The sequence below is a fragment of the Aplysia californica genome, unplaced genomic scaffold, assembly GCF_000002075.1.
Source record: "Aplysia californica isolate F4 #8 unplaced genomic scaffold, AplCal3.0 scaffold01066, whole genome shotgun sequence".
NCBI lineage: Eukaryota > Metazoa > Mollusca > Gastropoda > Aplysiida > Aplysiidae > Aplysia > Aplysia californica.
Window position 1 is genome coordinate 124,989 of NW_004798336.1, and position 25,982 is coordinate 150,970.

General features: G+C 42.5%; 1 protein-coding gene across 1 annotated transcript in view; it reads right to left on the reverse strand.

Moving 5' to 3' along the window:
• Window positions 1–22,833, reverse strand: part of LOC101848395 — a gene marked incomplete at its 5' end in the record, with an annotated part of 76,418 nt that extends 53,585 nt beyond the window's left edge. The window contains 9 exon segments of the mRNA XM_013089862.2: window positions 921–1,058; window positions 2,452–2,506; window positions 3,681–3,705; window positions 7,074–7,227; window positions 8,699–8,753; window positions 9,930–9,992; window positions 12,280–12,401; window positions 14,071–14,150; window positions 22,760–22,833. Of these exon segments, the coding sequence (XP_012945316.1) occupies window positions 921–1,058; window positions 2,452–2,506; window positions 3,681–3,705; window positions 7,074–7,227; window positions 8,699–8,753; window positions 9,930–9,992; window positions 12,280–12,401; window positions 14,071–14,150; window positions 22,760–22,833 (766 nt within the window).
• Window positions 22,834–25,982: the final 3,149 nt, after the last annotated feature.

The window sequence follows — 25,982 nt, forward strand, 5'->3', positions numbered from 1 at the left end:
CGTCTTAAAAAAAATAACCCTCTCATTCCCGAGTCCTATACTTCGCAGCGCTCAAACTTTGCATGAACTTTGGTGACCTCAACCATCGCCGATACTCACGATGGATGTGACGAAAACGCACAGGTTCAATGACCGGTCACGATGGCGAGCCCGACAAGAAGCTTGTATAACTTTCTTTTTCTTTTGTTTTTTTCACACAAGTGACAGCACAGGACAAACGATTTATTTTCATGGCGACACAGCGTATGTAATGCAGAGCCTGCATGTTACAAATGTGGCGTTATCAGACTACTGTAGGCCCTATCGGCAAATTTCTGGGTGGTAACGAAAGCGAAAGTAGATCTTGATTTTCCCGATCGAGCTCCGGTATCGCACATACTTCCACATGTTGCCGCCATTACCGCATGGCATGTGCGCGTGTAATGTACTCTCATGCCAGGAAAGGCTGAATAAATATATCACAATCGCGACCGGCAAAAATGAACTCAAGGACGTTATTGGATTTGGTTTTCAAATATATTCGAGAACTTTTAAGTATTTCCGCGGGTCTTTCACGGGGCAATTTACAGATTTCTTCAAATTCCCGTTGCATTCCGGATCTCGGCGATTTTTTTCAAATTCCTGGGTAATTCCAGGGGGTCCCGGGGGCCTGGCAGTCACCCTGTACACGTGTTCCTGTCCGATCTGGCAAAATTCAAGGAGTTTTCAAGGAGATTTTTCCTTGAATGCAAATTCAAGCAGTTTTCAAGGACTCCTTGAATTCAAGGAGGCCGCGGGAACCCTGCACCCACTAATGGAAGTAGCATAAACACACAAAGCAAAGATGGCATGTTTGTTGGATTCAAGAGATGAGCCTCGCCACAAATCACAAAGATGGCAGCAACTGCCCGTGACGGGTCTGCAGTAGCCAAATGACCTACCTGGTCTGTCAGCAGTCGTAGGGCCCGCTGGAAGTGCTCCTGGGCCTGGCCGTACTGACCATTGAGAAAGGCCGTGGAGCCCGAGCACAGCTGGTGGCGGTAGATCAGTCCCGGGTCACCTCCCTTGTCACTCGGGGACTGGAAGGCGAGGAAATAAAAAGTGACACTTAGTTTTAGTAAGAGGTTTTTTTTTTTAGTTTTAGTTTTCGTAGAGGTTTTACGGCACTCGCAACTGCATAAGGTCATATGAGCGCCAGAAGATTAGAGGTGTTACAAGAGAGTAACAAACACAAAAAGGAGGGGAGATAAACACAATAGATGTTTGATAGGAAAGAAGAAACACAAGAGTTACTCACCTTGTCTCAATAGGAGTAAAAGTGAAGAAAGAAAGTTAGCAGTTACTGAAAGTGATGAAATAAAGTTAAACCTGCTCAGCCACCTGCCCACCCCAATCACCAGTACAAATGACAACTTTCCCTCAGGCGTTAAAAAATAATAATCATAAAAATGACATTGTTCAAGACATCCTGTCTAAGATGACCATTTTTCTCCACAATGAGTGGCTGTCCTGTGCAATTTCAACGATATATGGTCGCATTAAAGGCAAGCGGGCTAACCCAGATTTCAGGGGTTTCCAGAAATCTTGACCTACACCAAAAGTGGGCATTGCCCTACCTATAGGAGAAGTTTGGTTTCATTGGTGTGTATATTTGTTTGGCTATAGAGAAAACCCTCCTTGTCTTTTAAAGAAACTGAACAAGGGGCAAAAACTTTACCTTGGTGTTTCTCAAAACAGCATTTTTCGGGATAGCCCCCTTGTGCTTAAAAGCGACCATATGAAGGGACAAAGTTTACCTGCTTTATCACAGGGGTCCTGGCAGTGACACAAAATATGGGAGGAAATATATGACCTATCTCTCCTGTCAATAGGGGACTGAAAGTGATGACATAAAACCCGGCGCGGGGGGGGCGCATGGTGGGGCAAAGACAGGAACAGTTATCTCCCTTTTCATGAGAGAACTAAATGCAATGACATATGGTTGCTTTTAAGCACAAGGGGGCTGTCCCGAAAAATGCTGTTTTGAGAAAATCGAAGTTAAAGCTTTTGGAACCTTGTTCAGTTTCATTTAAAGACAAGGAGAGTTTTCTCTATAACCATACAAATATACACACCAATGAAACCAAACTTCTTCTATAAGTAGGGCAATACCCACTTTTGATGTAGGTCAAGAATTCAGGAACCCCCCGAAATCTGGGTTAGCCCGCTTGTCCTTAAAAGCGACCGTATATGAGATAAAAAAATGGGACCACTGAAATTACCGCCAACCTGAAAGATGGGGGTTGGGGAAATGATGAGGCATAGACAAAATCAACAGAGAGGCAGAAAATCACACCTACCACTTTTTTTTTTTAACAGACGGTTGGAAGGGTGCTTTTTAAACAGATGGTTGGAAGGCACCCTTCCAACCATCTCTATAAAAAAACTGAAGTGCATCGCCAAAACTGCAAATGTCAAAAGTCACCCACTCACCTCACTTGCCGTCTCTTCCTGCTGGTGTTCCAGGTCTGTGCTGAGCCCCCTTGACCTGGGGGGGGGGAAGGTTCAATTTTTTTCGTTTCTTAAAAAATTTTTAGTAAGTAAGTGTTTCAAGGCACTTGCAATACAATAAGGTCATATGAGCGCCAGAAGACGAGGTGTTACAAGAGAAACATAAAAAAGAAGAAGGGGAGATAAGGACGATAGATGTTTGATAGGAAAGAAGAAGCAAACCACACCAGAGCACCCGCCAACCACTCACCGTAAGAGTTTTATGGCACCAAAAACACAACAAAGTCAGGTAAGTGTCAAAGATTAGACGTATCACAAGAGAATAACAAACACCAAAAAGCAATAGGAGAGATAAGGACAATAGATGTCGTTAGGAAAGAAGGAGCAAACCACACCACAGCTTCCGCCAGCCACCCAATTTTGAGACTTTGACACTTTGTTAGAATAAAGAGAAGCGAAGCCCATCGACACAATAAAAGTCACTGTTTAGTTCTAGTAGAGGTCTTACGGCGCTTGCAACTGCATACGGTCATATGAGCGCCAAAGGGTGGATGTCAACGGAGAAGTCCCTACAGGCTAGGGAATCGGGCTTACTCTGCTCACCTCTCTAGCTTCAACAGCACGAAGTCTGCTTCCACTATCAAGGCACCCCGGAAAAGGTAAGACAAAAGGGGACAATAGAAGCACAGTAAAGATGTATGACCTATCAGTGGCACCTTCAAACCACCTGCTCTCAATTTCCCATAGGAAAAACACTTTATATTAACTGACCTTTTAGGATCAACTTCTCAAGATTCACAGCATTGAGAAGAAAATTTCTTTTCCAATTATCCACCACCCCAGTAAATTTACAGACTTCTCAAATCGAAAAAAAAAAGACAAACAACATATCAAAAAAGAATCAGTGCAGAGAGACAGACACACATAAAAGAGGAGCGGTAAAAAAGTTAAGTTAGACCTACCAGTGGCCCCCGTTAACCATTGACACAAAACAAAAAAAACTACCCATTTTAGGAGGTATTAAAAAAACCCATTCATCACCAGCCCAAAACATTTTGTTTGCTGTACACCACAGAGCACAGTACTCAACTTTTCCCCTAAAAAAACCCAGAGCTTCAGAGTCGCCCTGCATGTTATCCTCGAGGTACAAAATTACACAAAGTAGGACCTCCAAGAAACACCCTCCAACCATCTGCCTTATCATATCTTACCTTGATGGATGGTTCCTCCTCCAGGCTATAGATTGGAATCATAATGCAGCAACACAGAAGGAAAAAGGAAAAAAACAAAAAACATGTGAGAAAAACAAAAAACTATCTCAACGAAACAACACATCTTGTTCTCGTTGCGTGTATTTTTATTAATGAGTATGGGTAGAGATATTTTAGCTGGTTCACTTTCGTCTGCTAATGGTTAACTCTCTCGAGTTCACGCCCTTTTATATCGACCGATATCAGTCGATCGCCGGTGGGCCCAGAGCAAAGCCTGCTGTCGCTATAAAAATTTGCCTAGAGTCTGCTATGTGGTTTATTTCGGTAAAGGAATGGCTAAACTTTTATAAATACACAATTTGTAACTCCTTTTTCGAAAGAGTTAGCCGTTACAGGTGCCCGGATAATGACCTCAATTTCGTAACTGCTTTCGTTTGCTTCGCCTCCATTTTGTAAACAAAGAACAGCTGCTCGACGGTCTTCACAAAAAACGAACAAGTTTTCAAGTAAAATGTCCGATTCTGACCTTGATTATGGTCTAGATGACTCATTTAGTGAGTTTTCTATCGATGACAGAGACTCTGAATCAGATAAAGAGTCTGACAATGACGTAGCAAGTCCTGAACCAGGACCAAGCGGTGCAGCCAACTGGTAAGTGATGATTGCATTGAGCATCTATGAACAGCTAGACCTATCAAAACCTAATATTGGCCCGGGGGGGTACTAAAACGTGTGTTTTATTGTATAAATGATTAAAATTTGATGTTTTCTTAAGAAATTGGTTAGAATTGATAAGTTTTTCTCGCTTTTATTATATTTTTGGCTTTTTTTTTTTTGTACCCAAGGTGCGGTTGCTAGCTGCTTGTTTACGTTCAAAATGGCGGATCCTGAAACAATTCTCTTAGTTTACAACATTACAACTGATTGATAACGTTTGCTATCTACTGCAGTTTGTTATTATTTGTTTCAATTTAAATGTATCATCAATTTTTAATTTTTATGTGAACAAGGGAATAATTTATTTAGATCTAGAGTCTATGTGGCCTGAGCTCTGGTGAGTTGCGAGTTGTCATTTTTGTAAACTGAGTCTGACAATTGGAGAGTGGTATGATTGGAGTGGTGGGAAAAAAAGTCTTGCTGGACTTGTTCTAACATGCCTTGTTCCTGAGCATTTTCCGACAGGGGTGACTTCATTGGTTCGTAACGTGAAGCGGCGATGCAAGGTACCCAAGTTCAAGCCGACGCTGCGGCCAGGCCTGCATCTCGATGAGGACCGGACCAAACAAAATGCGGAAATATCTGACACAAGGTGAATTTTTTCCCCGCTCGATTTGCATTTTTATAATCATTATTTTTTACAACAAGACTATAAAAAATCAGTAGATATTGCTAATGCTCAGGCTTTTTTTCTCAAATAATGAAACAATTCATATGCTTTGCTTGACTATTCATTTACTTTTGAACAAGAATTTACGGACAAATTGGGATGTCTGTGTACGTTCAAAATTAACTGTTGCACTGTTGAACACTGTGTGTGTGAGAGAGAGTTTGTGTGTGTGTGTGTGTATTTCTGTGTGTGTGCTCTTGCATGAGAGGAAGAGAGAAACAGAGGGGGGGGGGGGGGGGCAGAAGAGAGGGTAAAAGAATGAGCGAGACGGAGAGAAGGGTTCATCCCGCACAGATGTACTGTGTGTGTACATTTGTTTGATTGAATGGTGCATTGGTGCGAGCGTTGTATAATTTGTAATGTGTACTTTGCTGTGTTGTTGCTGAATGTTGTATGTTGATGTACTGGTATAGCCTATATATCCACCTAAAATTTCTCTCGTGGATCCATCAAATTTATCTTATCATATATAAATATCTGTTATCATGGATGGCTTTTATCAACGATTCTTTCTTGTGTATCTATTTTCCAACAGGTGCTTTCTTCACTCTTTCGAATGGAGGCATTTGTGTTGCAGATCTGCACATACACCTACGAGTAGGCCAACCTTGCGGCAATGAAAGAGACTCGTCCATCTCTAGCGCAGAAATTGTTTTCGTTGTTATCGTCTTGAGAAAGTTTCTAGTGTCAAATGTAACAAGTGTGGAAAAAACTTCTGTTTTAGTAGCACAAGAAACTGTCTTCTTTTAGATCATCCAGCTAATGAGTATGAGTGATGTTTTTGTATTCAATGACATACTCTGGGTGGAAATGTATGCACAAATGTTTTCGTCACTGTTTTTTAGCTCAAGTTTTAATTTTTCTAGCATCAGTTGGTTTATAAACCTTTTAGATGATGAATTCTCTTCTTTTATTGTCAAATAATGTGATTTGAATGTTTTTGTAGAAATGTCATAGCCTAATCTTGGCACAATGGGAGTAATCAAAGAATTTTGTGAAAATTCTATTTTCGGTAACAATTATCACCAAAATACATGTAATTTTCTATGTGCCACCAAAGTGTTCATATGGGTCCTACATTATTCATTCTTTGTCTGTCATGAGCAGAAATGGACATTCTTTTAGCATATCAATAAATTTTGGGTCAATCTGATCATACTTTATTTTCTCCCTTCCTTATGTTTGTCAGTTTCATGTAAAATTGTGCGCGCAATCTATTTTTAGTAACAGTTAAAGTAGGTCACCACTGAAAGCAGACATTTAAAAAATTAATTGTTATCATTTTACTGTATTCTACATTCAATTTCCTTTACATAGATACATAATAAGCCTGGTTATAGTACAAGACTTACTCACACCAGGGCAAAGATCTGAAGAGGTTGTGAATGAACACAATTTTCTCAAAAAGTGGCGAACCCGAGAGAGTTAAAACAAGATAAAAACAAACAAGCTAAAGAGCTTAAGAAGAAGTCACATTTTCACTGTTTAAAAAAATAGAGATACGACACGAAAGCACCGAGGCCGCGAAATGTTCTCATGCAATCTGTTTTTATGTAAGATGACTTGAATCAAAAACATCTTTAAAATACATTTTTAGCGTAGAAAACCCCCCCCCCCAACAAAACAACACAAAAAACCCTTCTTGCACAACCCACTCCCTTGAGAAAAAAACCTACAAACGTTTTGAATTAGCCTTACAGCAGTCTAAAGCCTGAGATCAGCCCCGTTTCGACCTCAGAAGAGAATGATTTTGCTTCCTTCATTTTGATCAGGCCTGCCTAAGATGTCCCCCTGTGTTATACGGCCACTTTTCTCCTTGACAATGGGTGGCCGTTTTACATAGGTCTATATATATATATATATATATATATATATATATATATATATATATATATATATATATATATATATATTTATGTATATATATATATATATATGTGATTTAGAGCTGTCATCATCATTTAGCCATTAGAGTTTTATATTCGCCATTCTTCGACAACACTCACCGTTGTCAATTGCTTTAGCCTGGGCCATGATACCCGGCAAGTCGACCCCTGCGGAGGTCGGGAGGGAGAAATTTTCCTGGCACTGTCGGTTGGCCTCAAAGGCTTTGTCTAGTTTACCCATGGTCAGGTATAAGCCAGCCATCTCAAAGTGGACCTGTAGAGAGGCAGTTAGGGTTTAGTTTTAATACTTGCAACACAATTAGGTCAACTAATTCTTGAAGTGTAGAGTTATTACTAGAGAGTAACACATGAAAAGAGAGAGAGAGAGACAGAGAAAGAGAGAGAGAGAAGAGAGAGAGAGAGAGAGAGAGAGAGAGAGACAGACAGACAGACAAACATACAGACAGAGACAGAGAGATAGATAGATAGATAGAGAGAGAGAGCATGCCAACCACACAGGCGTAATACTGGTGAAATGAACTTTCTGGATGCATGTAATATACAGTACAACATGGATAGGTTGAACACAGAAGACTCAAAACCCCACATCCATCAAACTGTGCCTGTCGTTCCATTAAAAAAATTTTTTTTTGGTTCCTTATCTTTGTAAGACATCCCTCAAACTACAGATCAATTGAACTACTGGGGCCGGCCCCGGCAAATTCGAGCTTTCTGATTAGTTTTAGTAGATGTTTTAGAGTGCTCGCAACTGCATAAGGTCATATGAGCTCCAGAAGATTAGTGGTGTGACAAGAGAGTAACAAACATAAAAAAGAAGATGGGGCGATAAGGACGACTGATGTTTAATAAGAAAGAAGGTGCAAACCCCAGCAGAGCACCCGCCAACCACCCATCCAGCTATCTGTGTTGTACTGTAATTACCATTACTTCAGCTAGAGTAAAGTGAAGCACATCAACAAGACAAATGTCATTGAGCGCCGGCAAAGAGCAACACAGGGACACAGAAACACGGACAGGAAAAAAAAGTAATAGGACCTAGCACAGGTGCCCTCCAAGGATTTATTGATATTATTGTTATCAATATTATGTTTATCAATATTATGTTTATCAATACTATTGTAATCATTACTTTGTAATTATCATTACTATTGTCACAATTATTATTACCATTTTTGCTATTATATGTATTATTATAAACGTTATGGTTTTCATTAACATCATTGTCACCATTATTCTTATTATCACCATGCAGTTAGTTTTAGTAGAGGTTTTACAGCACTCGCAGCTGCATAAGGTCATATGAGCGCCAAGGGGTGTATGTCAACAGAGAAGTCCATACAGGGAATCAGACTTACCCTGCTCACCTCTCTAGCTTCAACAGCACAAAGTCTGCTCCGGCTATCAAGGCACCCCGGAAATAGCGGGTCACAAGAGTGTGACAAACAACATACAAAAGAAGTAGAGGACAAAAAGACAAAAGTGAGGATTGGGAAAGAAAAAGCAGCAGTTCCCCGTTGTAGTTTAGGCACGGTTATGAGCGTGACATTGTGTTCGATCAGCCCATTTACAATTCTACTAGATACTGAGCATTAGAACGAAAAATGTCTCCCCTTTGGGAGTGGCCTAAAGACACTTCAGTCAGTGGCACCGCCCCGGGGGGGAATCACCACACAGGAAAGACAGATAGGATTACAGTTAAGGCAGCTAGAAGCGACTTGACCTACCCTCAGCAGGTTTGGGTTCAAGGCCAACACTCGTCTGAAGTCACAAACAGCACTCCTGGAAAAAGAATGAACCAGGTTTTGCAGCAGTTTTTTAAAAACTTATAAGGTCAAAAAATGTTTTAGTTTTAGAAAGTCTTTTACGGCACTTGCAACACAAAAAGGTCAAATAAGTGCCGAAGATTAGAGGTGATACAAGAGAGTAACCAACATAAAAAGGAGGAGAGCTAAAGACCATAGTTGTTTTATAGGAAAGAAGGAGCAAACCACACCAGACCACCCGCCAACCACCCACTCAAAAAATGTGCACAGAAGCAGAAAAGACATCAGCGGCAATGAATTTGAGGAAGTAAAGAGAAACGGATTGACAACAAAAAACAAAACCTGGCCAATTAACGCTGGGGAAAAAAATGAAGGCTTGAAACAACAGAGCATGCTGTTTTTGTTTTAGTAGAGGTTTTACGGCGCTCGCAACTGCAGAAGGTCAAATGAGCGCCAGAAGATTAGAGGTGTTACATGAGAGTAATAAACATAAAAAAGAAGGAGGGAAGATAAGGACGATAGATGTTTGATAGGAAAAAAGAAGCAAATCACACCAGAACCCCCGCCAACCACCCATAGAGCATGTTGTAGAGCATGGTTACACACTATATACATGTTTGTATTACTGTTAATATTATTTTTAAAGTAATGAAGTAATGATGGGGGGGGGGGTGTTTCAGGGAAGATGTGGGGGGAGGGAGAGGGAGAGGGAGAGAGAGAGAGAGAGAGAGAGAGAAAGAGAGAGAAAGAGAGAGAGAGAGAGAGAAAGAGAGAGAGAGAGGGGGGGTTAAGAAAAAAAAAAGAAGGCCTCTTGAGACTATTTTTTCCTCAATCCAAGACCGCAAATTTATTTTTCATCTAACAGAGTTAGTTTAGTTTAAATAAATTTTCAGAACTTGCAACAAAATAAGGTCACATAAGTGCCAAAATTAGAGGTGTTACAAGAGAGTAACAAACATAAAAAAGAAGGAGGAGAGATGAGGACGATAGATGTTTGACAGGAAAGAAGAAACAAACCACACCAGAGCACCACCCGCCAACCACCCACAGACAATAGATGTTTGATAGGAAAGGAGCAAACCACACCAGACCACCCACCAACCACACAGGGCAATAGACGTTAGATAGGAAAGGAGCAAACAACACCAGAGCACCCGCCAACCACCCACACAGCACACCCGGAGCACCCTACCAGAAGTCTTCCTTTTCAATGCTGACGAATGCTCGCTCCCGGTAGATAGACTCTTGCAAGGGCCTAAAGGAGAAATAAAAGGGCAGTTAGTGACCTTGTCATTTGTCAGTCTGTTTGTCTATCCGTTTTTAGTTTTAGTAAGAGTTTTTTTGTTTGTTTTTGTAAAGTGTTTTACGGCGCTCGCAACTGCATAGGTCATATGAGCGCGCGGGACACACCTAATACTTTCAGTTGGTAGGAAATTTTGAATTTTGCCTGGGTGGCGGCCGAAGCCTACTCTTATCGATTTTAGACCACCAAGGGATCTTTAACGTGCGCAACTTGCACACGGACCCTCCGAGATTTTTTGCCCTTGTCCGAGAAGGCAAGGTGTAGATCTTTCCTACCAGAAGATGAAGGGTGTGGCAGAAAGACAGCAGTGAGGAGCCAAGGAGTAGCAGTAGAAAGGCTGCAGAAAGAGTCAGGAGCCCAGAGGAGGGGGCAAAGGAAGTGAGGGGGTGGGGACAGAAAGTGGAATTGAAAGCAGACAACAGAACATTGCTAGAGAGCTGGAAAGGAGGTGAAAGGAGACAGTTTTAGAGAAGAAAATTTTTCGGTCGCTACCCGGATTCGAACCCGGGACCTTTAAATGAGAGGCCAACACCTTAACCTCTAGGCCACGAGAGCCCCCAGTAAGAGTTTTACGGCGCTTGCAACACAATAAGGTCATATAAGTGCCGATGATTAGAGATGTTACAAGAGAGTAACAAACATAAAAAAGAAGAAGGGGAGATAAGGACGATAGATGTTTGATAGGAAAGAAGAAGCAAACCACAACAGAGCACCCGCAAACCACCCGCCACGTCCGTCTATCTATTGGTCCGTCTGTCTATTTATCTAATAATAATAATAATAGTGAAAACATGTTAATGGCTGTTTTGCCTTGTCTTTTTCCATGTAAACTGTTTGGAAATTATTTTGACTGTTTTTTCGTTCACATTTTGAATATAGTGAGTTGAGAATTAAGATTTTCATGACTGGAAAGCGGCAGTGAGGTGAACATTTTAAAAACATCATTGAATTTCTTTGGGTAATCAAATTAAAACAAAGTGGTAATAATAATAATAATAAATAGCATTTGTATAGCGCATATCCCCGTGCAACAGCAGGCTCTATGTGCTTTATACACTATATTATTACCCCAGCAGACCATAGAACACTCCGAAACATTCTCAGCTTCCCGGGAAGCATTCAGTGCAAGCAGCTGATTAAGCGCTCAAACACTAACAAAATGACAAGATCTTTCGCTGTCTATAGCCGGGTACCCATTCCCACCTGGGTGAAGTGAGGAAAATTCGTGTAAAGTGCCTACCCCAAAGACACAACGTCGGCGGGCCCATGACGGGATTCGAACCCACGACCTTACGGTTGCGAGTCCGAGAGCCTAACCACTAGGCCACCGATGCCACATGTACACATATAGAATGCATGATTACTGGAAAGGATAAATCTATGGATTCTGGAATAAGTATCACATCAAAGAATGAAGAACAATATAAAAAATAATACTAGACCCCATGACTGACTAGAATATGAGAACCCTTCAATAGCAGAAGGCCTAATTAGAGAAAATCATAAAATTGAGAGAAAGAAAAACTGAACAATTTCTTTTTCTAGGGGTCACCATAATTTATAACTTTGTTGTCTATACTGTACAAGCAAATGCGATACATGTGTAAGTCTGTTATTAATGAGATTACATGCCACTCATAATATGTAGATTAAATTATCACATCATTCCTCAGAAATAATATTCTATGACTTGAAAGATACTGTTTTAGCAGCGTTTGTAGTCCAAGTTCTGAGCCACAAAGTTGCTGCTGGGATAGCATTCCTCTGGCAAGTAAATGTGTTTCTGCCTGAGCACATGGCCACATCTCTTTTCATAGACAGATTTGACAGTTTCTTCAATGCTTTACTACAAATAGAAGCAAGTCATCAGCAATTTACAATCAATGTATCAAACCAACTTCATCTCACATTTCCCTCTTAAAATTATATACAAGAGAGTAACAAATACAAAAAAAAAAAAAGGAGGAGAGATAAGGACGACAGATGTTTGATAGGAAAGTAGAGGCAAACCACACCAGAGCACCCGCACAAAATGATAGTCATTTATTGGAAGCAAAAAGTAAGAAAAGCAGACAGACAAAACACAGGAAAAGAAAAGAAAAGAAAAGAAAAGAAAAGGAAAAAAAAAAAGAAAAAAAGAAAAGAGAAAAGGAAAAAAAAAAAAGAAAATTTAAAATGAAAAGAAAAATAGGACCGGCCCATGGTGCTTTCCACCCATCCAGACAAAGAAGATACTCACGAAGCCTGCTGGGCAATGGAATGCATGAGATACTCCTTCTCCAGCTGCTCTGATCTATCTAGGCCCTCGCGGCGGAGATACTTGAGGGCAAAGTCTGTCTCTATCTCGTACTTCTGTTTGGCCTGCGAGGGGGGAGGGGAAGAAGAAAGAGAGTTTTAGTTTTAGTTCTAGTAGAGGTTTTTCGGCGCTCGCAACTGAATACGGTCATATGAGTGGCCTCTGATTCATGTCAGCTTCACGAACAGGAAAATGGTACAGTCGTAAAAAAAGATCCGACTTGAAAATGTGGACTGTTGTTGTTGTTGTTGTTGTTAGCGATCCAGTAGCATCTGAGCGTTAACTCTTCTGCATGATGCCATTCGGTAATAGTTTCATGTTTGCTCTAATTATTGTCTTGAGTAGAGGCAATTAGATGTGGACTGTTGAGATGTAAGAAAGTTCTGCTGCAGACATCGTCTACAAACAGCCGCCTCATGCGGCTAGGCGGCTAATCTTCCGAATTCTGCACGTTGGTGATGTTTGAAGGGGTGCGAACGGTGTGTGTTTGATCAGAAGTGGTCGTTCTGTCTGGGAATTTTTTGTTCTGATTCTCAACATGTCCTAACTGATGGACCATTTCCTCCCTTGACATCAAAGAAGGCATTAAGGGCACTTTAACATTGTTACCGTACCTTGTGCGAAATGAGTTAGCGGTGAGGAAATGTTCAACACAAAAAGCTCTCTGCTCATCACTTATCTTAACCATGATCTCAGCAGCCAAAAGAAACTTGAGAAAAACTATCTGCAAACTTCTGTTGGCCTGTTAGACTACTGTAGCTTGCAATATGGTGCAATCATTGGGACTATTAGCGGTAGGCCTAAGGCGAACTAGTGTGTCATGCTACAAAAATGGGGACATAGCTGAAAATGCATCGGTTTTTTTACGCGCTATGCAGAGCAAAATTATTCTGTGGATTTATCTAAAACGAAAATCAGACAAATTCCTTTTGACTTCCAAATGTTGTGTGCAAATTTGAAACGCAAAACTTCAGTGTGGAGTTTGGAGGAAAATATTTACAAAAAAGTTATAGTTTTTTGTATAACCCTGTATATATTAGGCTCTCTATATATTCATTAAACTTTTTAATAGTAATCATCATTATGACAGTTAATGTCATTGTTGTCCCTACTAATTATTGCTATCACTGTTATTATTATCATCATTATCATCATCACCAGCAGCAGCAGTATTAACTATTAAGTCAAAAAGAGAACAAAAGCTATCCCTAAAGAAATTACTGAAGACATGGTGGATCATATCACTAACAGGTGAACAGATTAAATAGAATGTTTGAGTAAGAAAAAAGAAGCACATTAAAATGATAAGCTATTTTCCTCAGAGAAAATGTATGAAAGACAGAAATAACAAAGGGTAAGAAAAGGAGAAAGGCTAAGATATACCAGCAGTGTCCTCCAACCGCTCACTGAAACCAACGACATTTGCACACCAAGAAGGGGAAGAGGTGAGAATAGAATGATATGGGAGAAACAAAAAGCAGAGGAGCAAAAAGAGGAGGAAGAGGAAGAGGAAGGAAAGAGGAAGGAGAGGAAGAGGAGGAGAAGAAGGAAGAAGAGAAAGAGGAGAATAAAGAAGAAGAAGAAGAAGGAGGAGGAGGATGAGAAGGAGGAGGAGGAGGAGGAGGAGGAGGAGGAGGAGGAGGAGGAGGAGGAGGAGGAGGAGGAGAAACGCCAGGGAGATGAGGAACAAGAAAGATAGCCCACACCAAGAACACCCTCCAACCCCCTACTCACTCTGACTTTGGAGAGTCTGTACTTCACAAAGACCTCTTTGTCCATCCCATCCTGGCCGTAGAATGTGATGTAGTCATGAACTGAGGACCAGACAAAACAGTCAGTTTGGTTTAGTAGAGGTTTTGTTTGTTTAGTATGGGGTTTTATGGCGCTCGCAACTGCATAACGTAATATGAGAGCGCGAAACACAAGTTGTTGTTGTTTTTGTCCGTGGTTTACTGCACGGCTGTGTATGGGTTATTTGATCTTAAAAGTTAAAACATTAAAAATTTGGTGTAAAAATATTTTCAATTTAAAACAACTCTAATAAATAACAATAAGATTTTTTAACAATATCGTTTCATTTTATAATTTCCCATAAAGGCCAATGGCCTTCATAAAATCCAAGATTCTGTTGGGACCAATGAAGGAAAAAACGTCTTGCAATTTCTTGCATTTGAAGGTCTAGACATTCGGTTAAGATGTGTCTAATGGTAACATCTCTGTCGCATCCTCCACACAGAACGGCTTCTCATCTCCCTGTAGCAGGTATTTGTGCGTCAGGGCCGTGTGTCCGATGTGCAAAATGACTTCGTCTCTTCTGGAGAGGTCCGAAGGATTTCGCGGTTCCAGTTTGGGTTTTATATTATACGGTTTGGTATTTTCCTGTTTTGTTCACTTGCTCTCCCACAAACTGGAGGTGTACTTTTTTACTTTATTTTTAAAGTCAGTCGGTGGGAGAGTGTTCGTCGTTGATCCCAACAGAAGGGATGAGGATTTCTTGGCCAGGTCGTCTACCTGCTCGTTTCCTCGGATGCCCACATGGCTAGCTAGGTATCCATGCGAATATGATATTTTTTCCTGTTTCAGACCGGGTGTGAATTTTCTGTTGTAGCCTAACTATTTTTGGGTGTAGGAGTGTGTAGTTTGTGAGTGAGGTGATGCAAGACAGAGAGTCAGAGAGGATAAGGAAAGATTTGTTAGGAGAATTTTCTACGGAGTCCAATGCCATGTCAATGGCAGTGGCCTCTGCAGAAAAAATGGAGGCTTCAGGATGGAGTCTCCTCTGGTGTGTACTGTTGGAAGATAGGGCTGCGGCGCCCACATTATTGTCTTTTTTGGAGCCATCCGTGAAGATGAGCTTCGCACCACGGTATTTTTCTATTAGTTTTTTGTATTCTGCTTTAAAAGTTTTGGTGTTTGTGTTTTGTTTGTTGTGTGTGGTCAGCTGTAAGTCTACTTTTGCCTTGGTGAGGTGCCAAGGAGGAAGGTCAGGGAAAAGAAAATTTTTGGATGTCTCATTTGGAACAGTGTACGTTTTGAGGTCCTCAAGGATTCAAAGGGTTTGATGAGTTTTTCGTTGTTTTGGAATTTGTTTCTGGTTTCTGGGTTTGTTTTAAAAATGCAGTTGTGCGCTGGATTTTCTGGGGTTGAGTTCTGTTTAATTTCGTATTGTAGTGAGAGTTGTGTGTGTCTGAAAGAGAGTGGTGGTATGTTTGCCTCGGCCTGGAGGCTCTCCACCGGGGAAGTGCGGAAAGCCCCCAGAGCAAGGCGGAGACCTTGGTTTTGTACTGGGTCTAGCATTTTCAGGATGTGTGATTTTGCTGATCCGTAGACTTGACAGCCGTAGTCAAGCCTGGACCGGACAAGGGAGATGTACAGGTGGAGAAGGTGTTTTGAGTCCCCGCCCCACTACGGATGCGATAGAATTTTCAAAGCGTTTAGCGCTTTTTGGCACCTCACACGAAGGTCTTTGATGTGTGGTATGAATGTGAGTTTTTTGTCAAATATAACGACGAGGAAACGAGCTTGGTCCTGGACTGGAATCCTTTCCCCGTATAGTGTCAAATCCGGTTGCAGCACACGTCTGCCTGTTCGGCAGAAGTGTACTGCAACCGTCTTTGACAGGGAGAACTTGAAACCGTTATCGTTTGCCCACTTTTCAAGTTTGTGCAGCTGCGTTTGCAGCTGCCTTTCCATAGATCTCAGATGAGGATTTTTCGAACGGCAGCATATCAGAAAGTCGCCAACGTATAACGAGCTGTCTATGCTGTTTTAAAGGGATGGAATCTGTTTTGATTTCGAATAGGAGAGGAGAAAGGATGCTCCCCTGGGGGACTCCTTCCTCCTGTTGGTGGGGGTCTGAAAGGGAGGATCCGACATGAACCTGGAAGGAATGGTTCTTCAGGAAGTTGCCGATGAAGGCAGGGAGGTGACCGCATATGCTGAGGGCGTGCGGATCTCGGAGAATGCCGTACTTCCAGGTTGTGTCGAAGGCTTTTTCTAGGTCGAAAGAGATGACTTTTTCTAGGTCGAAAAAGATGACAATCATGTGGCCTTCTTCAGCGAACGTCTTGCGTATAAAGGTCTCCAGGCGGACCAGGTGATCCAGAGTGGATAGAGTTTTCCTGAATCCGCACTGGAGACCGCTCAGCCAGCCCGTTGTTTCCAGAAACCACATGAGTCGTCTGTGAATCATTTTTTCAATAAGTTTGCACAGACAGCTAAAAAAGTGCTATTGGTCTGTAATTGGATGTGTGTGAGTGGTCTTTGTTTGGTTTGGGTATTAAATGACAGTGGCGAGACGGCAAGACTCCGGAAAGGAGTGCGACCGCCACATGTTGTTGTATATGTCAAGTAGGAGTGTAAGTGTTTCTGAGGATAAGTGTCTAATGATCTGGTTGTGGATGTCATCCGGTTCCGGGGCTGTGTTGCACAGGTCCAAGATGCACGATGCTAGTTCGTCTATTGTGAAGTCTGCGTTGTAGGTTTCAGTGTTGTTTGAGTGGAAGTTAAGGTGTTGTTGTTATCTGTTAGTTTTGATGTTTTGAAAAGTGGTGTTGTAGTTTGCTTGGGATGAGTTTTTGGCGAGAGATGTAGCTATTGTGTTTGCGATGTCTACTTGTGTTTCAGCTGTGGTTCCATCCGGCCTCTGGACGTGCCGAATGGTGTCTGAGCGTCTACCCAAGAATTTTTTTGCGATTTTGAAAACCTGCTTGAGTTGTGTCTGGCTGTTGATTTTGGAGGTGTATTTTTTTAATGATTGTCTTTTGCTCTCCCTGAGGCATCTACGTGTCACAGCTCGAGCCTTTAAATAATTAATTTTGTTTTCTGTGGTGGTGTTGTTGACGGCCTTTCGATACGCCGCCTTCTTTTTCTTTACTGCATCCTCACATTTCTCAGAGAACCAGATCTTGTTCCTCCGGGGTTTTGTTTTTGTTTTTGGCATATTTCTAAAAGCTTTTCGTGGAATTTATTGTAGTTGAGGTCGAAAGTGGGGTTCAGAATCTGGGAACATTGATTGGCAAACCCATTCCAGTCTGCTCTTTTGAAGTTGAAGCGTTCTGGAATCTGGTCGTTTTGGAGGCTATTGTTTTTGAGAAGCATTGGGAAATGGTCCGTACGGTCATCCAGCACAGACCACTCAAGATCTGGGACAAGGTCAGGGGTACAAAAGGTGAGGTCAAGGGATGAAGAGCCATAAGTGGCTCTGTTTCTGTAAGTTGGGGACCTATCATTTAAGAGACAGATGTTATTTTGAAATAAAAAATCTTCTATTATTTTTCCTTTCTGGTCTGTAGGTTTGTCTTCCCAAAGGGGGCTGTGGGCATTTAAATCACTTGGCAAAATAAAGGGTTTTGGAAGCTGAGCCTTTAAGTTATTTAGTTGGGTTATTTTAAGGGGGTAATTTGGTGGGATATAAACTGAGCAGATCGTGATTGGTCTGTGCAGAGTGACCAGTACGACAATAGCCTGGAGGGTCGTCTTAAAACGTATTTGTCTGTGGAGTGTGTTGTTGTCGGTGTACAGATGGTGGTACCACCGGAAGCAATCTGGTTCTCCGTGTGAATGTGATGGTACGCAGTAAATCCTCTTAAGTCTATGGTTGAAGCCGGCGCGAATTTTGTTTCTTGAATACAGGCCACACGTGGGCAGTGTGGCCTGTAGGTGTTGCAATTCTGCAATGGAAGGTCGGGTTCCGCCGGCATTCCATTGCAGGACCGTCATTATGTCTTTTTAGTTTTGATTTTGGAGCTCAAAGGCCCCGGCTTCGAAGAAACACTCTGACTCCTCCTTGTGGGGGAGGCAGAGTGTTTTCTAGGTTGCCGTCTTGGATTGGACGGCAGTCTAGTGGGGGACTTGGAGGAGTGACAGACTCCGCCTTTCACGGGGTCAGGCCGGGGAGGGGGGTCGGAGCTGTCCTCCTCCATAGGCAGGGGTTTGTCTGCTGGAGGGGTAAGGGGACGTGGGGCAGATGGGAGGGGGCTGAGAGGGCTCACCTCACACCTCATCAGAGGGATGAGCTGTGAGGTCGAAGAAGAAGAAGAAGAAGAAGAAGAAGAAGAAGAAGAAGAAGAAGAAGAAGAAAGTGTGATAGAAGAGGGGTGAGGGGGAGAAAAGAGGGCGGAGGAAGAGTCCTCCCCGTCCTCCCCTAGAACCCCATAGCGGTTAGAAAGTGGCACTTCATAGGGGGTTGCCACAAGGATAGTCGGGGCCTTTTTGTTTTTTGGCACAGAGACTTGCCTGTTGATCTCGAGCTTTGGGAAGTCGGCGCCGCGGCAGTAGAATTACTTGCCAACCTCGTGACCACCTGGGCTGCCTTTGAGTATGACCGGCCAATGACTGGGATTATGATTGGCGGGCAGACAGCCTTACGGGCCTCCTGGAAGGAGCAGCCATTTCGAGCCTTGTATTCTTGGATGGCACGTTCTTGGAGCCAAGTCGGGCACTCCTTGCTGAAGGCTGTGTGCTGGCGGTGGCAATTGGGGCAACAAGGACTAGCCTTGCATTCCTTCTCAGGATGCCCGGTCTTGCCACAACGAGGACACACGGCTGCGTGATGGCACCGTGACTGGCTATGGCCAAACTTCTGACACTTGAAACAGCGCAGGGGGTTCGGCACATAGGGTGTTACATCGAGTACCAAGTAGGATGCCCGAACGGTGGCTGGAGGGCGACACGATTCGAATGTGAGGACAATCGTGTTTGTTTCAATAGTAGTCTCCCCCAGCCGAAGAGTAATCCGGCGGGCTTCAACCACTCCCTCACAGTGCTCCACAATTTCTTCCATGGAGCAGCCTTTCAGCTCATGGCTGCCGACGACGCCCTTCAAGCGGTTAAATTTCTGGTAGTCCTCGGACTTACATGGAATACCACCGAAGGTCGTGGTATCCAGGAGTTTGGTCACTTCGTTCTCAGTTGCACACTTGACAAGGAGTTCACCACAGGAAAGTTTCTGTTCACATGTGGGAATGTATCCCAGAACTTTCTGTAGTGCATCTCCAGTCTTAAAGACGTTGAGATCGGTAATTCTTCTCTGTGCGTCTTTTGTACTGGAGATGGCCACGTACGGTTGCCTCAGAAGCTCCTTGGGAGGAGGGAGGAAGGAGGCATCGGTAAAGGTCCTTTTACTATATTTAGAATTTTTGCTCGGCTCGGCGGCCGCACCCGCTTCCGCGAGCCGAGACTTTTTAACGTTGGGAGCTGGGGAAGGGTCTTTAACGGTTTTAGAATCCATGAGAGTTTTTTAGGTGATTAGACTCCAGGGTTCCCTGCCCGCCACCGAGCCCAACAAGGGGACACATTGCTCGGATAACCGGAGCTGTGCCACGGCTACCCCAGAGCTATACTCTTCAAGGGAAAGTACAAGATCCTCCCGTCAAGATTGACCCAGGACTCGATGGGGTTTCAACTCTCAACCGATTGAGTGGCATGGGCCGTGCCACCCTCCCATCTAAGAGGAAAACCTGGGCCAAAGAGGTGTGTTGGCAAGGGACAGTCCGTAGACTGATCTCACCTCAACCGCCAGGTACCCGGTTTCCCTCCGCACGGGTCGCACCTCGCGGTCAACGAGGCGCCCACTCTGTTTGTTTGTTTGTTTAGTATAGGGTTTTACGGCGCTCGCAACTGCATAAGGTCATATGAGCGCGCGGGACACACCTAATACTTTTTCGTTGGTAGGAAATTTTGAATTTTGCCCGGGTGGCGGCCGAAGCCTACTCTTATCGATTTTAGACCACCAAGGGATCTTTAACTTGCGCAACTTGCACACGGGCCCTCCGAGATTTTTCGCCCTTGTCCGAGAAGGCTAGGTGTAGATCTTTCCTACCAGGAGATCAGGGGTGTGGCAGAAAGACAGCAGTTAGGAGGAGCCAAGGAGTAGCAGTAGAAAGGCTGCAGAAAGAGTCAGGAGCCCACAGGAGGGGGCAAAGGAGGTGAGGGGGTGGGGGCAGAAAGTGGAAATGAAAGCAGACAACAGAACATTGTTAGAGATCAGGAAAGGATGTGAAAGGAGACAATTTTAGAGAAGAAAATTTTTTGGTCGCTACCCAGAATCGAACCCGGGACCTTTGAATGAGAGGCCAACACCTTAACCTCTAGGCCACGAGAGCCCCCGCCCACTCTGTGGGAGGGGTGACCTCTCTTTTTGCTGCTCATGAGGTCAGCGGTGGGAGAAAAGATAGAAGAAAGAAAGAGAAGAGTACGATACACCAAAGCAGGTGTCGCATCCAGATCGCAGAGGGTTGGGGTCCAAGTGCGACACTTCGCCTTTGAAGGGGTAGTACCTTCTGCAGACGAAGCAGTGTGTCTATTTATATCCCCCGACCCACTGGGGGTCTAGAGGTTTTACGGCGCTCGTAACTGCATAAGGTCATATGAGCGCCAGAAAATTAGAGGTGTTACAAGAGAGTAACAAACATAAAAAAGAAGAAGGGGAGATGAGAATGATATATGTTTTATAGGTAAGAAGAAGCAAACCACACCAGAGCACCCGCCAACCACCCACAAGCATAATAAGACAATCATAACAAATGCATAATAACACAAAACACTAAAATACACACATGCTGGTTTTTGGGTAAAGATCTGCTTCAGCTCATTGCTCAAAACTAACTGTATAAGGGTATTTTTCACTTGCAACTTGAATTTGCAATTTTCACAATTTTTAAAGAATTTACAAATTCAAATCGTTTGCAAAATGTTAAAGGGGGTGCAACTGCGTTAGAACAGAGAGCGACTCAAATCGTGAATTCAAAACATTCACACATACAAAAAAAGCAAATGAAATAAATAAAAAGTAATTTTTTTTTAAAAACCAAAAAAAAAAGCAGAGTACAGTACTCGGCCTACAGTGTACATTCTAGGCCTCCATTGTCTTTGTTTTTGTTTTAGTAGTGGTTTTACAGCGCTCGTAACTTCATAAGGTCATATGAGCGCTAAGGGGTGGATGTCAACTGAGAAGTCCTTACAGGGAATCAGACTTACTCTGATCACCTCTCTAGCCTCAACAACACAAAGTCTGCTTCGACTATCAAGGCACCCCGAAAATAGCAGTTCACAAGATTGTGACAAACATACAAAAGAAGTAGAGGAAAATGACGATAGTAAAGATTAGGAAAGAAAAAGCAGCAGTTCCCTGTTGTAGTTCAGGCACAGTTATGAGCATGACATTGTTGGATCAGCCCATTTACAATTCTACTATGCATTAGAATGAGAAATGTCCCCCCTTTGGGAATGGCCTAAAGACACTACAGTCAGTGGCACTGCTCCGGGGGTACTCCATTGTCTGCGGGGCCAACAGGCAGGTAGCAAAGAAATCATATGTGAACGATGATTTTATGTAATGGTGCTAGGGGCTGAAGTAGACTAATTTTTACCCTATTTTCTACCTAAAACACAAGCTCATATGTTAGGCAGTGTGGTGAAATCAAATGCTGGTCAAAATAATGAAAATGAAGAAACTGGCATTTTTCCGCAGGTATAGAGGTTTTTTTTCAAATTTGTGTTTTTTGGATCAACTTCTTTTATGTCCATAAAAGAACACATTTAGATCTATGTGTTGATTATACTGAAAAACGACGACAAAAGCAAAAAAAATGTAAATTTTCAGTTTCCACGGACTCTCAAGCTAAGGGAATAGCTAACTTTGGAAACCACTTTCACGCTAATTTTACCCTTGAAACCAGGCGACCCCCACCTTCTTCAGTCGCCAATATATCGACTTGTTTTCAAGCGCTGAAGCTACAGCGAGCATGTAGCACATCTCCGTGATTGGCTGAAATATAGAGACGTATTTCGGCCATCTATTTTTGGCGTCGCGCGGGGTTTCCCTCGCCACTTGACCAGTTCTCGCCGTGGGCCGTCGCGCGCACACTGGACGACGACGCCAGGTTGGTATCATGTGTTTTCAAGATGAATGCATGTTTTTTCATTAAAAGCAAGACAAATGAACAAATTTTAAGATGATACCAATAACTCCTTGACAAGCGCCTGATTTCACTGTGTCGTGGCAAATATATTGTTCAAGTTATCCGAGATTGTTTGTTCATTTTGCTTACATTAAAGAGAAGCACACAGGTGCAATAGCGGTCGTTTAGTGCAGGGGAAAAAGGCAAGAAAGACCCAAGAGAAAAAGCAGATAGGAAGAAAAGAAGTTGAACCTGTCCACAACCACTACCACCCACCCCTGAGAGTAAGTTGGTTTTAGCTTTAGTAGAGGTTTTACGGTGCTCGCAACAGCATAAGGTCATATGAGCACCAGAAGATTAGAGGAGTTACAAGAGAGTAACAAACATAAAAAAGAAAAAGGGGAGATAAGGACGATAGATGTTCGATAGGAAAGAAGAAGAAGCAAAGACAAACATTTATCCCATTGAAAAAAAAGAGGGTGCCCTTCCAACCACCTTCCAGTATCAGAAGAATTACTTACCAATTTTGAAGAAATAGACAAACGTAACATGGGCCTGTCGTTTCTTTCTCTCAAACAGTCTTTTGATCGGGGCCCTGAGGAAGGAAAAGAGATATTTATAGGGTTTTTAGTTTAGTTTAGTTTTAGTAGAGGTTTTACGGCGCTCGCAACTGCTTTAGGTCATATGAGCGCCAGAAGATTAGAAGTGTTACAAGAGAGTAACAATCATAAAACAAACCACACCAGAGCACCCGCAAACCACCCAAATATATAGGGCTCTGAGTAGGGACGTCATGTTGTTGCTGATGTTGTTGTTAATGATGTTTATGTTGTTGAGTTGTCGTTGATGTTGTTGTAGTTAAGTATGTTGGGGTTGATGTCGTCGATGTTGTTGTTAATGATGTTGATGTTGTGTGTGTGTGTGGTAGCCTATCCGTTCGAAATGTTTGGAGCCCCAAAGAGTGTGGTCTTCGCCAGGACCACCGCCTCTCTAGGGTAGCGGGTGAGGCAGTCCAATCTCCCTGAATCCACCCCAAAGAGATGCCATGTTGATGTTGTTGCTGATTTGTTGCAATGCTATTGATGCTCTTGTTGCTGCTTGAATTGAAGAGAAAACCACTAGCACAATGGCCCTATTTTATTTTTATGTTTGGACAAGCAAACAGTTTTAGTAGAGGTTTTACGGCGCTCGCAAGTGCATAAAGTCATATAAGCACCAGAAGATTAGAGGTGTTACAAGAGAGTAACAAACATAAAAAAGAAGAAGGGGAGATAAGGACAATAAATGTTTCATAGGAAAGAAGAAGCAAACCACAACACAGCACCCGCCAACAACCTACGAGTAGGGATGTTGTTGCTGATTTGTAGCAATGTTGATGCTGTTGTTGTCGAGTTGTTGTTGATGTTGTTGCTGATGTTGTTTTTGTTGTTGCTGATGTTGATTTTGTAGCATGAATTGAAGAGAAAACCACCGTCACAATGGTGCTATTTTACATTGGAACAAACAAACACGATAAACAGAAGCACAAAAGGGACAGTAAAGAAAGAGGGGCTACAAGAGGTGGTACTTAATAGTTTTAGTAGAGGTTTTACGGCGCTCGCAACTGCATAAGGTTATATGAAAGCCAGAAGATTTGAGGTGTTAAAAGAGAGTAACAAACATAAAAAAGAAGGAGGGGAGATAAGGACAATAGATGTTTGATAGGAAAGAAGGAGCAAACCACACCAGAGCACCCGCCAACCACCCACTGCTTCGACTCTGTCTATCAGGGGCCAACAAGGGCTAAGAAGGATATGGCACACCTGCAGAAAAAAGGGGGCGCTAAAGAAAATAAACTCCTCTCTCCCCCCCCCCCCCCCATTCCGCAGGAACTGAACTCATGTCTTCTGTATACTAGGTGAAGAGTGAAACCATTACATCGCAGACTCTTAGTTTATTTTTAGTAGAAGTTTAACGGTGCTCGCAACTGCATAAGGTCATAATATGAGCGCCAGAAGATTAGAGGTTTTACAAGGGAGTAAAACAAGATAAAAAAGAGGGAGGGGAGACAAGGACGATAGAGGTTTGATAGGAAAGAAGGAGAAAACCACACTAGAGCACCCGTCAACCACCCACTCACAGACTCTGGAATATTTAAAAAATATATATTTTCTTTTATAAATTAAAAAAAAGGCAAACCGCTATAAACCTGTTCAGTTTACACTTCCAAAAGTACATGGGTATTGGTGGGGTATTTTGGGGTGGGGGAAAGACTACAATAAGGAAGAACAAACTTTTACTTTGAAGAAAAAAAAATGATTAAAAAAATAAACGTGGTTGAAATGAAAATCTATTTATCATTTCTACAACACAAGCCCTTAGTAATATAAAAGATCCCCTAAGTTAAGTTACTAAGAAGTTCTTCCAAGTTACAAAGACGTGCGTTTTGTAATAAAGTCAAAAAAATTGTTATTTTAGATAATAACTTAGAAACAATAAAAACCCACCTTGCATCCACTATATTAGTACTAAAATCCTAATCAACTGTTTAAAAGAAAGAACAAAAACTTCCAGTCGGCGCTATGCAACAAAAAAACAAAAATATGTTCACACGTTAAATTTACTAGCAACTGAGTAAGGTATAATTATCGCATGACCCTGCCTTGGGTTTTCCAAATCCAGCTTCTACAGTTTCAAGAATTGTGGTGAAAACGAAAACGAAACCAGCAGGAAAAAAAAACAGCAGCTCAGCAAGCAAACACCCCCCCCCCCCAAACCAAATCACGGGAATTGCATTCAAGTCTTTAGTATGCAAGACAGAAAGCCGAACCATTACACCACAGACATCGGGGAGAATTTTGAACTGTCAAAACGGAGAAAAAGTAAAAACGTTTGTAGATGGCGTCAAGAAATCCATACAAAAAAAACAAACAACCAAGGAAAGAGGAGAACAAAGAAAACACTCTCCTAACGACTAGGAAAAGGAACGTATGAACACTCGAAATACTGGGGTTACATTGAGCGAGCTACGGGGTCACCCTACTTGTACACTTCTGAGAATCGGGGGCGAAACTGATACCAAAATAGCAAGTCAGCACAACAAACAGTACTGACGACAGGGACTACAAGCACGAGTTAGTTTTAGTTTTAGTAGAGTTTTTTTTTGTACGACGTACGCAACTGCATAAGGTCATATGAGCGCCAGAAGATTAGAGGAGTTACAAGAGAGTAACAAACATAAAAAAGAAGAAGGGGAGATAAGGGCGATAGATTTTTTATAGGAAAGAAGGAGCAAACCACACCAGAGCACCCGCCAACCACCCACGAAGCACGAGTGTTCTGTATCTAGAAATGGATATATGACAGAATAAGTCAGCGTAGACACAGGGTTAACCACTGATCGCCAAAACAGGTCATTGCACAGGTTTAGTACCCTCGCAAACACTCCAATTCCACCCAGGAAAACTCACCTCCTCCCCCCCCCCAAAAAAAAAAGAAAGAAAAGAAAACAATAAAACAAATACACACAGAGACGCATAATATTCACAAGTTTTACTCGCAACTGCATAAGGTCATAGGAGCGCCAGAAGATTTGAGGTGAAAGAAGGAGCAAAACACACCAGAGCACCTGCCAACCACCCACCATTCACACTTTAACACACACACACGCGCGCGCTTCACTCATTAGCACGCACACGCGCATCCGCACAAAACATTCTCTTTCTCTCTCGTCTTCTTCTTCACACACACACACACACACACACA